The sequence below is a fragment of the Synchiropus splendidus genome, chromosome 6 (genome assembly GCF_027744825.2).
Source record: "Synchiropus splendidus isolate RoL2022-P1 chromosome 6, RoL_Sspl_1.0, whole genome shotgun sequence".
Lineage (NCBI taxonomy): Eukaryota > Metazoa > Chordata > Actinopteri > Syngnathiformes > Callionymidae > Synchiropus > Synchiropus splendidus.
In genome coordinates, this window is record NC_071339.1 from 428,262 (window position 1) to 443,843 (window position 15,582).

The following is a 15,582-nucleotide window of genomic DNA, read 5'->3' on the forward strand; positions in this document are numbered from 1 at the left end:
CATGAGGTTTGAGAGAAGAGGAAGCAGTGGACAGGGGGAGATGGAGGCGGAGGATCACCTGAAGGGAGAAGCCCAAAGAGAAAGAAGAAGAAGATTTCAATGACGTTTAAGCCTCAGGTCCTTCTGTCTTCTGCCGACTCCAGTGTCCTTTAATGTCACGGTGGAACACAGCTGTTCTGTTCAGGGTTCTGACTTGTGACGGAGGAAGCTGTGGAAGCTTGGCTCAGTGTGAAGAGTCACTGTTTCCTGAAGCCTCATGCTTCTCATCACGCGCAGTGAGCTTGGTGTCACCTCAAGTTAGTGGGAGAAATGGTCTTCCTGTCATTGATATGGCAGTTGTTTCCATGCGTCCCTCTGATCACCATGATCATTGGGTTGGAATCCCTCACACAAACCTTCCTCTCCAAGTGTTTGTGTGTCGTGCTGGTGATGAGAACCGTTGATTCAGCCGCCGCTGCAGTGCAGCTTCACAGCTGGTGACCTTGCTGCAGGGCCCACTCCCTGAACCCCCAACGTCCCACTCCCTGGCCAGCGAGGTGACGGGCCTGCGGGGACTCGCCGCCGTCCCCACACCCCTCCACATGCAGAAGGTGCCGCTGCTCAGCCAAGCCCAAGTCTGAGTGCTGCTTTATTGGCGGCGACAGGCAGCTGAAAGAGGAACCAGGGGCAAAGACAGGGGGTCCTCACCCTCAGATGTTCTTTTGTCTTCAGCCTGGCTGTTGTTCTCACGTGAGAGTCAGAACTCAGCCGTTAATGGCGACATGGTTTGGGGGTGCATTCCATCGGGTGCCGGCTGATGGAACCTGCGACACCTCTTCCTCACCACGTTTGGGACTCGTCTCACCGCAGGGTCTCTGGAAATCACATCTCTCGGCTCCGAAACATGGCCCTGCTTGTTTTTTCAGCCACAGAGAAACCTGATCAGAAGTGGCTTGTTTCGGATCAGCAGTCACAGCACCTTCTGAAGGAGGGAACTATGGAATGAAGTTGGACTGGAGGTCATCTTGCAGTACTCGCCTTGACCACTAGATGCTGTGCTGTCATGATATATGATAATTATGAGTTTGGATTTTGAATGAAAGAAAGTTTGCTGGAGTGGAGCACCGACCGATGTTTGCCCCTCCCTCCAGTCTCCTTCTGAGCGGCCACATGACACCAGTTGACAAACACAGTTGAGTGGACCAACGTGTTGCGTCTGTCCTGGGATGTGCCGTCACTGACCCGTCTCACCGTCTGCACCGGTCTGCAGGCTGCTTATTCCACTCTGTTTAGCTCCCATGTGATGTTCAGCCCCTTCAGTCGGTGTGCAGTGTTCTCCTTCCTGGTGACCACAAATGTTACTTCTTGTCTCACTGACAGGTACCTGTGGGCTATTGGGAAAAATGTGTGGAAAAGATGGAAGAAGAGGTTCTTTGTTCTTGTCCAGGTGAGTGTTGAGTGTAAATGAACACAGGTGAGGTTCAGCTCTGTTCCTCTCAAAGTTCCTTGTGTTGCTGCCCTTCTGCTTGTACATGAGAAACCAATATTAGACGGAGAGAAATCAAAGTTCCTCCTCTCTTTTGGTGACTTGCGTGAGCTTGTTGGACACGCTACCGTCAGCCCACGTTTCTGACCATCAGGAAATTCCCTTCACCAGCCGGTGACCTGCTGGAGCTCATGGCTGCTGTGCCTGTGAAAGGTGGATGCTGTTGTGTGAGCCACGGAGGCGACAGAGGCGAGCAGGCCGACGTCCCTCCTCTCTCAGAGCAGCGATGGCGGCCGCGCGGGCTTTTGTTTGGGCGGCCGCTTTGCTTCCTTGTGGCTTTGTGTGGTGGTGGTGGTGGTGGTGGAGGGCAGTGGCTGCGGAAGACATGTCTCAGAGCTACAAGTTGACAGCGGATTGACAAAGTGGAGTGAACACTGCTGGACTAACACTTGCAGCTAGAAAAGCAGGAGTGCCGCCAACTTGAAGCCTCTCACTCCCTCGCAGCTACACAGATCGCAAGTGACACGCTGGTCAATAGAATTCCTCTCTCGCTGTGTGTGTGCGTGCGTGCGTGTGTGGATCTCCTGCTCCACGGCCACAGTGCAGCTCACATTTAGGCCTGTTCCATCAGAGTGTGTGGTGTACTGTATGTATCACCTTGTGTTTGTTTCTGTGTGTGTGTGTGTGTGTGTGTGTGTCTGCTTGTGACCGTCTCATCTCTGCTGGTGTGAGCGACGCCTAACTCGATGGCTCCAGCTCGTCACTCTTGGATCCGCGTCGTGACTCGTGACGGGCCGACCTAAAAGGTCGACTTTTGGCGCTGCACACCTTCATGCACGGCATCGCGCCACGTGACGCGCGGGTGCCACGCCCCCCGACCGGCTCACACCAGCGGAGAGAGACTCTGAGCGCCTTTGTTCCGTGTCGTGATTCGCTGCTGAGACTCAGAGTCAGTGTTTGATCAAGATGTCGGGTTGAGGACCTGCTGTTGTGTTGATCGCTGTGGACGGACGAATAGGGTTTTGAAATCATTGTTGTTATTCTGAGGTCCATGTGTAGCAGTGGATCTGCAAGGTCTGGCCGTCTGGGGAGGGAACACATTCACGTAAGAGCTGGAGAAGCTCTCATGGAGCCCGAGCCTGGGCCATCCAGGAACTCACACTTGATTCTCTGACCCTGGCTGGCGCACATCTACAGGGCTGTGTTTGCTGCCGCGTGATGAACGGCGCAGTTGTTGTGTCTCGGTTGCTGAGTGGCAGCTGTGACTGTGACTGACAGGCAGGGAGAGAGACGCCGGGTTTTTGGGAGCACGGGCTCCAGTTTGGACTCTGCAGTCCTGGAGGCCATGGAGCTGCTGGAAAATCAGTCCCTCTATCTTGTACTTGGCTTGGGGTCTCATCAGAGCCGTCATGTGGAATCTCATTTGTCACAACACGCGCACACGCGCTCAGACTGACTGCCACTTGTCGAGGCAGCGGTGGTGACAGAGGCGGCTTGGCAGCTGCGCAGGGAGCAGGTTACAACAGTGCCACCGCGCTTCCTGCTGCCAACACCACTCCAGCCTAAACGCAGCTTCAGATTTGGCTGGGAACACACGCATTCTCGCTCCATCGTGACAAGGAGACTGCAGCTCCAGCACATGTCTGTCAGCGGTTAAAAGAGACTTGGATGTTTTCTTGGATCTCCGAAGCTTGTCAACACATGATTCTTCTGATGTGGTGGGGAGCACTGTCACTCTCTTCTTTCGCTCTTATTTCAGATCTTGTACTCAAAAACTCAAACTCCAGAACAAAAGCTGTGTTGCTCTTGCAGAGTCATTTTTTCTCTAGTAATTTCTTGCTTTGAACGGCGTGATCATGGAGCACTAAGGAAACAGTAACAGTAAACAGATGACGGGGAAGGAACAGCAAACACGAGGCGGGAGCAGCACAGGAGCAGCGGTGTTCCAACACTCGCTCTGAACCAGGTGAGGAAGCTGGGAAGGAGTGGGAGGAGACCAGAAAACACAGGAGGCCAAAGGCAAACATGGCAAGATCTCTGCTCCACTGGTGGAGCATTGAACAAGACCCAATCAAAAAAGAACACCAACTGAAAAGGTGTTGACAGCGTGGGACAGGTGCAGCGGGGCTGGGCTGCGTCGCTCAGATATATGTGAGACACAGCACAGGAGCTCCTGCGTGTTGGCACAGGGCGAGGGAAGCCGCTCTCCTTCCGTCCATTACTCTCGAGCCCTTCCTGATGCTTCATCGTATTGCAGCTGCTAAATAACATCAGTTGACTTCATCTGTGTGTATCTCATTGTGTGGCAAAGTCACCCTCCTAAACAGTGTTGAAGCCACAGCACACCTCGATCACTGAAAAAACCCAGGGCACGACTCACCTGGGTCCTGTAGAAAATGGTTGCTACTGACTCGCTGCTGTTGTGGCGTGTTACCTGTAGAAACAAACAGCAGGAAATGTGTTTCTGATAAATGTCCCCGGAAAGGTCTGGGCAGTATGAAAAATATTAAACCCTGCAGCAAACCTTGACGGTCTTCGAGTGTCACCAAAGTTTTGATGGAGACGTCACGTTAGCCGTTAGCTCTGCTCGCTCTGTCAGCTCCGTTAGCTCTGTTAGCTCAGTTAGCTCTGTTAGCTCTGACAGCTCTGCCAGCTCTGCGGTGCAGACATTCTTTGGCGTCGCGGTTCCGACCCTCCGTCATTCTGTCGCGGAGGTGTGTGGTCAAGTCAGGTGCGCATCAGGTTGAAGAACAACATTTGACCGGCTTCTTCGCTTTGATAAGTGGGAAGAGGAGCAGTGCGCCACATTCACACCACGCATCGTCATTGGCTGACTTGTCCAATAGCCCGCGCAAGTCAGCCAATCACGGCGCGTGGTTTGGCAAACCCGGAAGTGGGAGGACGGATTCGGTAAGGATGGCGACTCCTTAATTGATGCACATTTTCGTCTGACAAATGAATGAAAACATTTTTCCTGCAGCATAACTGTAGACGAGTTCGACGCATGTGTTTTTGGTATCAAATGAAAGCAAGGACCTTGTTCCGCAACATACCAAGACTCCGCTGAGAAATGTGGTAACTGTCGCGCGCGGTGGGAAGTGCTTTCAGATTCTTCCTTTCAAGTCTCTTCGGCTCCCAGAAACAAACGAGGTGAAACTGGATGCACAGCGGTTGATAAACGCTGCGCCCAAATGTGCCTCTGCTGAGAAGAGCTCCCCACTTTGTGTTCAGCCTGATGTTGTGCCATGTGCTTCTGCCTGTACCTGCTCACTGCTCCACACGGGTCAACACTGCCGCAGACATGCAGTTGTTTTGATGGCATGAGCTCAAGGGAATGAAACAGGGTGATCCCTGGAGGTTCCTCGGGTTTGGCCTGTGATCTTGTTTGTGTTTTCGTTTGCGCGGGTGTGGCGTGACTTTGATGTTTGTGCGCCTTCAGGTCAGCCAGTACACCTTTGCCATGTGCAGCTATCGTGAGAAGAAGGCTGAACCTGTGGAGCTGCTGCAGCTGGATGGCTACACTGTAGACTACACCGACCCTCAGCCAGGTGACACTCACAGCACACGGCTTGAGGTGAAGTCATTTCTTCACCGCCTCCACACCGACGGAATGAGGTCACAGCCTTTTGTTACATCTGTTACTCACCCACGTGTGAGAGACGGTGTGTTTCACTCAGTCATGACACGTGTGCAGCTTCTAAAATACTACTGTGCACATGATTGCTTGACACCAAGGGGGCGTCCCCAGTCACCCACGTCTCTCTGCTGATCTGCTCCATGCCTCTCCTGGGCTGCCGAGCACGACTAATGGCAGAGGTCCAGCAACCCAAAAAAACAATAGGTTGTGCCCACAGAGTATTTAAGGTCCCCAGAGTGAGGCCAAGTGGGGGACCAGCATCTGCCCCCTCCTCTCAGCACAGAAGCTCCATGGTCAATCCTTCTCCCGCAGGTCTGGACGGTGGCCGCACGTTCTTCAACGCCGTGAAGGAGGGCGACACTGTGATCTTTGCCAGCGACGACGAGCAGGACCGGATCCTCTGGGTGCAGGCCATGTACCGGGCCACGGGACAGTCCCACAAGCCAGTTCCTCCCACGCAAGTACAGAAGCTCAACTCCAGAGGAGGAACCATGCCTCAGTTGGATGCTCCTATATCTCAGTTTTGTGAGTCAACCTGCCAGCATTTTGACTTGGATCGAGGTTGTTCACCGGTGTTCAAGTTTGTCGACATCACAACCACATATGTTGGAACCTCTTGTTTTTTGAACTGTGGTGAAAGCTGAAGCAGGGGTTTTCCTCATTTACAAACGATCATTACAGCTGGTTGCCACCTCTTCCACAGAGTCATGTCCAGAGGCCTGACCAGTGGAGTGAGTTCCAGGAGGGGAAGTGTGCGGTTGTCTCACACACCCAACAAAGGCAGGGGCAGTGGAGTAAATAAATGGAGCAAGCGCTCGCAGACAAGAGGGTGCTGGACTCGTGGGCAGTTCAGTCTGCAACGCTGCAGTCTGAAGCTGCTGCGTGGCGCTGAGGAGAGTTGGATCACTATCAAAGGCATCAGTGCTTCAGTGAGCAGACTCGGTGAAATGCAGCCCCAGGCACTGATGGTTTTAACACCAAACTACGTCTGTTGTGTGGACTGTGACATGAGAGGTTTGCTGTTGCAGCTCTGACAAACAGTGGCTCCATCCATGAAGTGAACCTGGGCCGCCTTCAGCAGGTGCCATTCAGCGCCGTGATGAGGGTGTGGATTGCGACTTGTTTGGTAACATGCACTGCTGGGTCCAAGTGTGCAGCAGAGTGGCTGTATCATTCACTCCCTGCCACTCTGAAGCTGGTAATTACCAGCTGCTGGCAGCCAGCGGGACACGAGCTCCGCTCTCCAGACCAACAGCTCCTGCCCTTCCTGGGTCGGTGTCACTTGTAGGCATCTGTCCCGCCTCCTCCTGACCAGCAGCTCCATCTGAGGTGGCCTCCTGCTTCTTCTGGATGCTAGCATGAGGCACAAGCTTCAATCATTGTCAGGCCCATCCCAGGCCAGAATAGATGAGGTGACTGATGTCACTGCTGGTTACTGTCCCCCCCGACCCCCCACCCCTTCCTCTCACTCACATCAAACTGACTTGACAGGCCACCAGCTCAGGACCAAAGGGCCACTCCAATGTCACCTTTTTAGATAGATAGATAGATATTTTGTTTTGTTCTGGTGTGCTCCTCTTTGTTTGCTGCGCCTGATAACAGATCGGTGTTATTATGGTCCTCAGTCCCGAAATGAGAGGTGAAAGTCTTTTCTTCATTCTTTAGACATGAACCCATAATGAGGTCAGTCATTTTTGGTGATGTAAAGAATAATGTGGGGATGCTCAAACACCAACATCTATTTACGTAAAGTTCTACAAATATTACGATTTTATATTCATTTATTCCGACTTGGTCTGTCACTAAAGTTGTAACCAAAACGCCGGAGTGGAACCCAGGTTGAGGTAGCTGTTGTTGGGCATCATCGTGGTGATGTGCTTGGGAGATGTTTCTTAACCCCTAGACGTCCAGGACGGATGGAGACCTTGAAATGTCTGGCGTACTGAACCCCGTAGCTCACTGCCAAAGTTAAAGAATCATTTGTTCCTCGTCCCATTTCACACATTACCTGAAAATTTCATGCAAATCCTGGATGGACGTAAACAAACAGACAGAACAGCCTTGACTGATGAAGCACTACGGTCATTAAGATGACAATGACGACTGCTGACATTTCCCAAACAAGAAGCCATTTCCTCACGTTTGCTTCTCAGCCGGTCATGATGTGTCTCTCCTGCAGATGCTGATCGAGCGCAGAAGCATGGCATGGATGAGTTCATATCAGCCAACCCTTGCTACTTCGAACACGCCGCCCTCTTTGAGTTGGTGCAGCGCCTGACTCTTGACCACAGACTCAACGACTCCTACTCCTGTCTGGTGAGTGTCAGAACCGTGGCTGGAGCGTCGCCACAATATAATGCAGCAGGGGGCGCACAAAATCGTCACCTCACCAAACGATCGGAAAGAAGAAGGACCACGATATGAAACGCTCACCACATAAAACAGAGGAAAAATCACCAGACAAAAATAACCGATTTGACTGCTTCTCTGAGCAAATGACTTTCAGACTTGCAGTTTATTTGGAAACCACACAGTAAAAACACTCTTGACTCCCATTTGATGTGACTAATGCTAATAATTTGCCTTCAGTTTGGACAGACAGTCGACATGTTTGCATAAAATGTCAAGGAGAAAGTCCAAGAGTCTGACAGAGCCATTCACTTGGATAAAGAAATGACACGGAAGAGACTTTTAAATTCGCAGGAAATTGGCAAAGGGATTCATTACTTTCATTGATTTGGAGTCGTGGTCTTCCGGACGCTGATTCCACCACGCGTCATTGCTACAACACTCACCGGCTGTGCTCGGAGCGTCAGGGCTCCAGCGCACCGCAGACTCCACGGCATCCACACGATACGAAGATCTGACACAAGCGGTACCAAAAACAGCGCTAGGACAGACTGCTGGAAAGAAAGGGCCGAGACACCGAGCCGGACAGGTTTGCCGCGATTGCTTGGTCAGAGTAAAGAAGATTTTTTTCCTTTGTCCTCGCACTTTGTTTCATCATTTCCTCTGTCATGCAGTAATCGAGCAACTGCGTTGTTGGAGTTTCACTGCTGTAATTCACTCGTCTTTCTTTCTGCAATTGAAATACTGTATATATTAGGCAGGTAAAGGCGTATTTTCTAATTATTAAGAGAACAGTGGATGAACACGGGGGTGTGCTACTTACTCTAGCGCCTCCATGTTTGAAGGAAAGGCAGAGTCCAACATGACCTGTGAACATCTTCCATCATGACGTCTCCACCTGCTGCTGTGTTGCCAGGGCTGGTTCAGTCCTGGCCAGGTGTTTGTGCTGGACGAGTACTGCGCCCGCTACGGCGTGCGAGGGTGTCACCGCCATCTTTGCTACCTGAGTGACTTACTGGAGCGGGCAGAAAACGGAGCCATGATCGACCCCACCCTCCTGCACTACAGCTTCGCATTCTGCGCCTCCCACGTCCATGGAAACAGGTACAGGTCAGATGGATTTCTCGAGTAACTTTCTATGTCCCCATTTCCTCACCCCAAACAGTGTGTGCCCTGTGTGTATGCATGGTGGGTGTTTCTGCTCAAACATGCGGCGCATGCTGAGCTGGTCGTGAACGTGACAGTGTTTTTTGTAGTAAGTCCTGGCTTTGCATCGGTATTGCATGGGTCACGTGAGTTAAGGCACAGCCTTAGAAACAGCTGACATGAAAATTAAAATACATTTATGTCAAACAACTCACTCATCACTCACACCACCTGTCCTTATCAAACCCCCGCACACACCTCCAGTCCCGGACCTCTGCGCTCCTGTTCCCCAGCACCAGTCTCCTGCAGCTGAAGCTGCTCACCTCAGTGTTCTGGGAGTCTGAAGCATGTCGTGCGCCCAGACAGCCATCAGACCCTTCACTGCCCGCCATCCATCATGTTGCTGTGGAGTCACGCTGGACACCTAGTTTCCAGCATCTAGCACCGAGTCACCTGAGGCCAGAAACTCACCTCCCACTGAGAGTTTCCTGAGATGAGGTGCAGGTCTCCAGCCGGGATCAGGTCCACAGCCAAAACCCGACTGGCTTGTGTTCTTGTAACTCAGACTTCTGAGCCAAAAGAGCTTTGTCTCCAGACAATCAATGATGACGTGAAGAGGACTGGAGTGACTAGAGAGAATGTTGAGGTTGAGTCCAGTCACAGTCAGAACGTTACCGTGGCTTCACCAGCTGCTCATCTTCTGTGGGTCTGAAATGTTTCGCTGCTAACCAATCGGCTGTAATGAACTCGGACATGGACCTGTCACTGTCATGGTCAGATCATGGTCCCTAATTAAGACTGACCAGTGCTACTCTGTCCCTGAAAGACAAGGTCAGGGGTTCAACCACTCACAACCCAGTTCCCCTCCCACAGTCCACTCTGCAGTGTCAGACTCAAGTGGCGCTGCCATCTGTGGAAGCCACACAGAGACGGCCTGGACTCTGTATACGAGCCTTTGCTTTGCTGCTCTTAGACTCGAGGTAGCAACAAGCCATTTGAATAAATTCCCCAAATCCTGCCTGACTTGAACTGGTGTAACCTCTGCCACATCCACACACATCAAACACAAACCTGGACTCTGCCAGTTCAGCCACACTAGCCGGAGGTCAGGCCTTGACAAACTGACAGGTTGTCATTTATGATGGCCAAATGTCTGTTTGTGCCTCTTCATGCACACACCTCATCCTCAGCAAGGCTCTGACTCCCCCCCGCCCCCCCTTCTCCACTAGGCCAAACACATAGCCACCTCTGCCCTGGACCAGCCTGCTGGCCCTGGGACCGTCGTGCATGAATTTATTGGGACTCACGTCGCCTGCTGGACTGTCAGTGTTCTTCTCAAATGGTTGTCTACTCAGCTCACATCAGCCGAAGCTGCACTGAGGGAAGTTGAGTTGCTGTGGAGAGGCAAGTGGTGAGTTGGGAAACAATGGATGAAGCATGGGGATTTACTGGAGAGGGTCTGCTGTTTGGACGCTAGAGAGTCGGTGCCTGAAATGGTGACTAGTAAATGGCGTGTGGGCACGTGGAAAAGGGTGATATTTGGTGGGAAGACATTTGTGTTGTAAAATGTCAGGATTTAGCTCAGTAGTTATCTGTGCGTCGCTGGCTTCCAATGAAACCTGAAGGTGACTTGTGCTGATGTTAGGGGCAGGCCATATGGACCACGAAAGTCATCATATATTCTCAGGATAAACCCACGTTCCTCCTCCTCCATGTGTCGGACACTACAGTCTCTCTGTTGGATGATGGAACTCAGGAGTGGAGTTTGTCTCCAGCATCAATAGAAGAGTGAAGTCTGCAGTGCAGAGATGAGCAACTCAATGTTTCAGGTCTCTGGTAGAAGCCGCTGGTGTCTGACAGGCTGCTCTGCCAGCTTTATTTAGGGCTTCAATGGAGCCGTCTGTCTGTCTGTCTGCTGTGTCTCATGTCTCTGAACAGTTGAACTATGGAGCAGTCTGGACACAGTTCCTAGATGCTGCTGGAGAAACATGAGAAACCATCAGGTGAAGAAATGACCATCGAGTCAGAGTCTATTCTCCAGGTCATGATCCAAACTGTCAGTCCTTTGTCTTGTGTGGTGAAAAACCTTGTCACAGTTCTCTCTCTCTCCTAAAATGCTTGTTCTCCATGGCCTTATTGAAGATGTCACTCAGACTTTGAGGCTTTAGAATTTGTTGATGGTCCCTAACTGATGGCGGCTCCTAGCATTAGCGCTGCCTGTGAGAGTGTGTCCTCCATCAGTGAAGCCTCATGGGGACGCGGAAGAGGACGCCGCCGCCAATACGTCCAATATCCAAGTGTTGTCACCTTGGCAGCGGGAGAGCTGCATGTGTTGATGTGAACCAAGGCAGAGGAGCGCGTCAGAGACCCTGTGAGGACCACTCCATCTCATCAAAGAAACAGGGATCCAGAGACTCAGAGTCCACCAGTGTCATGATCAAAGGTTCCCTGGATTCAACATCACTTTCAAACGACCATGGTGAACCACAGTCCACCACACTCTCCACAACTGTCACACGCCGCGGAGCTGGAGAGCGCGGCGCCGTCACGTCTCCTCATGTTCACGTGTGCAGGTCCGATGCAGCCAGTGAGCCGCGGGTTTATCCACTTGATCCTGAGATGCAGAGTTGTCACGGTGGAGAGGGTGTTAGGCGAGATATGGTGTACAATAAGTGATCGCCCGTCCCTACCGTGTTGGTAATGTGTTTGCTATGTAGAGGTCTTGTAACAATGAACAGTCAGGTAGTCTGTCAGTCTCAACTCATTGCTTCGATGTATGCATATGGAAGGATGTGATCCAGGTTTCATGCTGGTGTGACCAGCTGCAGTCAGAGTGACAGTGATGACAGGTTGTGTCCTTAATATTCTGCTCTCTGTCAGTTCAGACTTCATGCCATGTTGCATGGTGTACATGTAGATACTTGCCCAGTGTATGTCATAGATGCAAATGCTATTCCAGAGTATACAGTAGCTATACTTTACCAGAGTTTTGCATCTTCCAGTTTAGTGAAGCGTCTGGTTTGTGTCCCTGATCGGATCAAAGCTGTGAGGTCAGCGGGTCAAAGGTAACATGAAGAGGCTGCCAGACAGCAGCGTCTCGCTCAATCACTGTAGTCCCCTCTTCCACTGTTTGTCGCCTTGTGATCGGTGAGATTGTGAGGATGTGTGTGAAAATGTCAACCAGTCATCCTCCGCTTTCCTCAGGTGTCTGCTCTTTTCAAGCTCATAAAGCTTATCGTTGCCCTGCAGTAGGTGACTGAATGTGCAGCTGTCTGGCCTCCCACTTACTGACTAAGAAGAGAATCTCACAAACGCACTTTTAGAACTCCGACAGTTTGTTAAGTCTCTAACCAGAGACGGTTACTGAATGTTCATGTTCAGGTTGACTTAAACACCACTGCTTATCCAGTGGAGCCCTGAGCTGCCTTGGTGTCTGCCGTGTTTACCTGCAGACCAACTGAAATAATAACAAGCATCTGTGAGGCCTGGACGCAGCAGCAGAGCAGGAGCAGTCCCCAACACCTCCTCTGACACAGCCATTCACTCACCATCCCCTGCAAATGTCACCATTAATGAGGAGGATGTGCGCAGACTTGAGAAAAGACAGAGGGGAAAGAAGTCAGACAGTCTCTCCGTCTGCCTCGCAACACTCTGCTGGTCAGCTGTGTCCTGGGCTGATGAACACCTTCAACACCTCACTGCAGACCTGTCACATTGCAGCCTGCCGCACCCCACAATTCCACCATGAAAGACCTGTCACACTGACCTCGTCGAGAAGTGTGTCAAGAGTCATGGCGGAAGGAGCTTCTCTTGGAAGCGTTGTGCGTCAGCAGGCAGCGCAGGGCGCTGACTCCACTTGAGGATTGTTCACAGTTGACACTTGAGGGTGGGAATGTTTTGTGTGAGGAGAAAAGAAGGCGCTTCCATGGACGTCACTTCATCATGTTCAATAAAACAGTGCTGCACTATGAAGACTGAAATCCATCAGCATGGTGCGGTAAGTAAGACTGCAGATGACATTGGCCTGAGAATACAATTAGAGAGAATACAAGCAGAGCAGCTACAATGATCAGCTCTCAGATCCGAGAGAAAGTAGCCAGAGACTAGGGACTGTGGAGGCCCTCAGGGCTCTGTTCTGGGTCCCAGTTGTTCCGACTGCATATGTATTGATGACGTCTGCGTGACCAGATGAGCCATGTGTTGTGTGCAGACCACACTCATTTGATCAACAGAGGAGAGGATCGAAAGAGACTGAGAACACTGAAATGTAGGCCTGCAACCAACTTATTTACAACTTACTTGTCGACTAATCTATTCGACTACTCGCCATGACTTTTGTCTGGAGCTGTTTTGAATTTCTGTTCAACCTAAAGTTGCTTCAATCCTCTCGCTGTGATGCTCCCACACCAGACATGATCAATATTAAAACCCTGACACATGATCCAGGAGCATGTATCAACCCTGTGAAGCATGAAGCATCAAACAGTGCACAGAGAGAGCTGCGGCGCTTTAGAACGGAGCTCTTTATTGGTCCCTGAGAAGGATTTCAAATCCTCACTCTACACACGCGTCTCCCATATAAAACATCTGATCCACATCCAAAGGTCTTATTTGAGTCCTAATCTGGAACCATGTGTTGAGTGTCGCTAGTGACTAGTTCAGTTCTGGTTGTTCTCAGGAGGAGAGAGACCCAGGACACTTGACTGCATCTACAGCAAGTGAGCGGCGTGCTAACCCACATGCTAGCTAGCTGTTAGCCGTGTGGCGTCACACACCAAACTGTTTCCCACCACTCCACCATGGTGTGGAGGGCTTTGCTCGTCCTTCAGACGCTCAATAACAACCAGTTCTGGATGGCCATCCTGCGGCCGGGTGTGTGTTTACACCAGCAGCAACACGACGCATCGACACACAGATTTGGACGTGGACGGATTGTTGTTGTTGTTATCGATGACGTCAACTGATGGTTGCAGCCCTACTGAAATGGAAGGCATTAACTGACTAACTAAATAGACTAGAAAAACCTTGATCTTTTACTCTTGTGTGTGTGGATGGTGAGTGAATACAAAGACTGTTGTGAAACTGAAGTTTGGTGCAGTCATCCTTACTGACAGCACGCTGTTGAAACTGGCCAGCAGGTGCCTACAGGTGGCGGTGACTAGGTGACACCAGCCGATCCTCCAGGAGACCTGCAGAGAGCTGCGCCGTGACTGAGCCTAGCCGCCTCACTCTTCTTCCACTGCTGCTCCACAGAGCTGCAGCCTAAATACTCCACCCCCACTCCCCACCCACCCGCTCTTTTTCCCCAAACACACCCGATTCCTTACTGTCCACTGAAGTGACATGTCGGAGGAGGGGGGTGGAGGGAGACCGAGTGTCATGTCTCCTGCTTTTCATCATGCTGTCAGTGCCACCAGTGCGGTGCCTCTTCTGTCAGATGCACTCTGCTCACACTCCACCCGGGCCCAGCCATGTCACAAAAGATAAACGCTTTAGACGCATGCACACAGACGCGCCTGCACACACACACACGCACACACGCACACACGCACGCACGCCAGCCTGGGCACTGACAAGAACATTATTGCTTGATGTTTATATTGTACGAAAAGTCAAGAAGAAGTCCACTTGGCCAAACCCTCTGGCCATGAGCGTAGGAGCTCTTAACTACGTGCACTATTTGCATGAGAGGGAAATCTGTGACACGTCACTCCTGCGTGTCGCCATTGCTGAGGTGATTAGCAGCCAGGACGCAGCTGAGGGGCCGAGAATCTGTCGCCCGGACTCTTGTGTGAGAGGGCGCGAGTGAGTGGCTGTAGTTCAGATGAAAGGTGGAATCTTTATTTACTGTATTTCTCAGCATAAATGCAGGGCTGTCAATCCAAGCCTCTCAGACCAGATGCTGCAGATGTGGATGCCACAGCGTGTCATGTTCTCTCCTGTCCACTTGGCGCCGTCCAGCTTACCTGTCTCTCCTTCTGACAGCGATCTGGCTCTTCTGCTGGGCCGATCTGCTATTCTCACTTCAGCCCGTGTATTTCCTAGTCGTGTCCGAAGAGAACCTGAGCGTCTCGGACTCTGCCCCTCCCCTCCTCACCACTGTGCCCATCACTCTCGCTGCCACTCTTCTGTCAGAGATCAGCCCTGACAGATGTCACGGCCCGTTCCAACCTGTCTGCACCCGCCTCTTCACGTCTTTTCATTTCTGCCCGTTGCTCTGTATGACTGGGCCCAGACACTTGAAGTGGTCACTTTCGCTTCAGTTTTACCTGCAACTTCACCACCTCTCTCTCATTTGCTCACATCTTGCTTGGACTGACCTCCATTCCTGGTCTTTCCAGCTCATACCTCCACCTCCTCATTCATCTCCTCTCTCCTGTCACGACAGATCACTTTATCAGCACCAAACATCATTGTCCATGGAGAGGCCTCCCTTAACTCATCTGTCAGTTTGTCCATACCTACCCAAGTCGCTGCTCCCGTCCAGAGTGGTGCTGCAGAAGTTACCTACAGAGCTGCTGTGAAATGTCATTTAACTCAATCTCAGCCACTACTGTGTGGTTTGTGTTTCAGACCTGACGGTATTGGGACTGTCACCGTGGAGGAGAAGGAGCGTTTCGAGGAGATCAAGGAAAGGCTTCGGGTGCTTCTGGAGAACCAGATTACTCACTTCAGGTACAGGTGGCCTGAGGTTGCGTTACGATACGTTAGGTCACCAGGTTGAGTGATGGTCTGCAGTCAGGATCAGGATTGTTGCTACCGATCACATGGATTGACAATGAATTTGTCATCAAAATGATGAGACCTCCTGAGTACATGATGTGAAAATATGAACCATTAAGTCATTTTCATTCAGACAGGTTTTTATATCACTCTTCAAGGAGGCAAAATAGAAAAAAAAACTTGCTGAATGCAGCAACTATTCTGTCAAAATGACACGACTGAAAAACTTCAAGTCATTTGATGTGAGACGTGGCAGGAGAGT

The 15,582-nt window shown here is 51.2% G+C and overlaps 1 protein-coding gene across 2 annotated transcripts in view; it reads left to right on the plus strand.

Annotated features, from left to right (window-relative positions):
* The window catches only part of cadpsa (Ca2+-dependent activator protein for secretion a), a 52,934-nt gene that overhangs the window by 8,381 nt on the left and 28,971 nt on the right, over positions 1-15,582 (plus strand). The window contains exons 9-14 of one of the 2 annotated variants that reach the window (XM_053867005.1): positions 1,360-1,426; positions 4,905-5,013; positions 5,415-5,627; positions 7,282-7,418; positions 8,368-8,561; positions 15,171-15,272. In XM_053867005.1, the coding sequence (XP_053722980.1) occupies positions 1,360-1,426; positions 4,905-5,013; positions 5,415-5,627; positions 7,282-7,418; positions 8,368-8,561; positions 15,171-15,272 (822 nt within the window). The remainder of the gene's footprint in view (positions 1-1,359; positions 1,427-4,904; positions 5,014-5,414; positions 5,628-7,281; positions 7,419-8,367; positions 8,562-15,170; positions 15,273-15,582) is intronic. The other variant, XM_053867006.1, reaches the window with a different exon arrangement.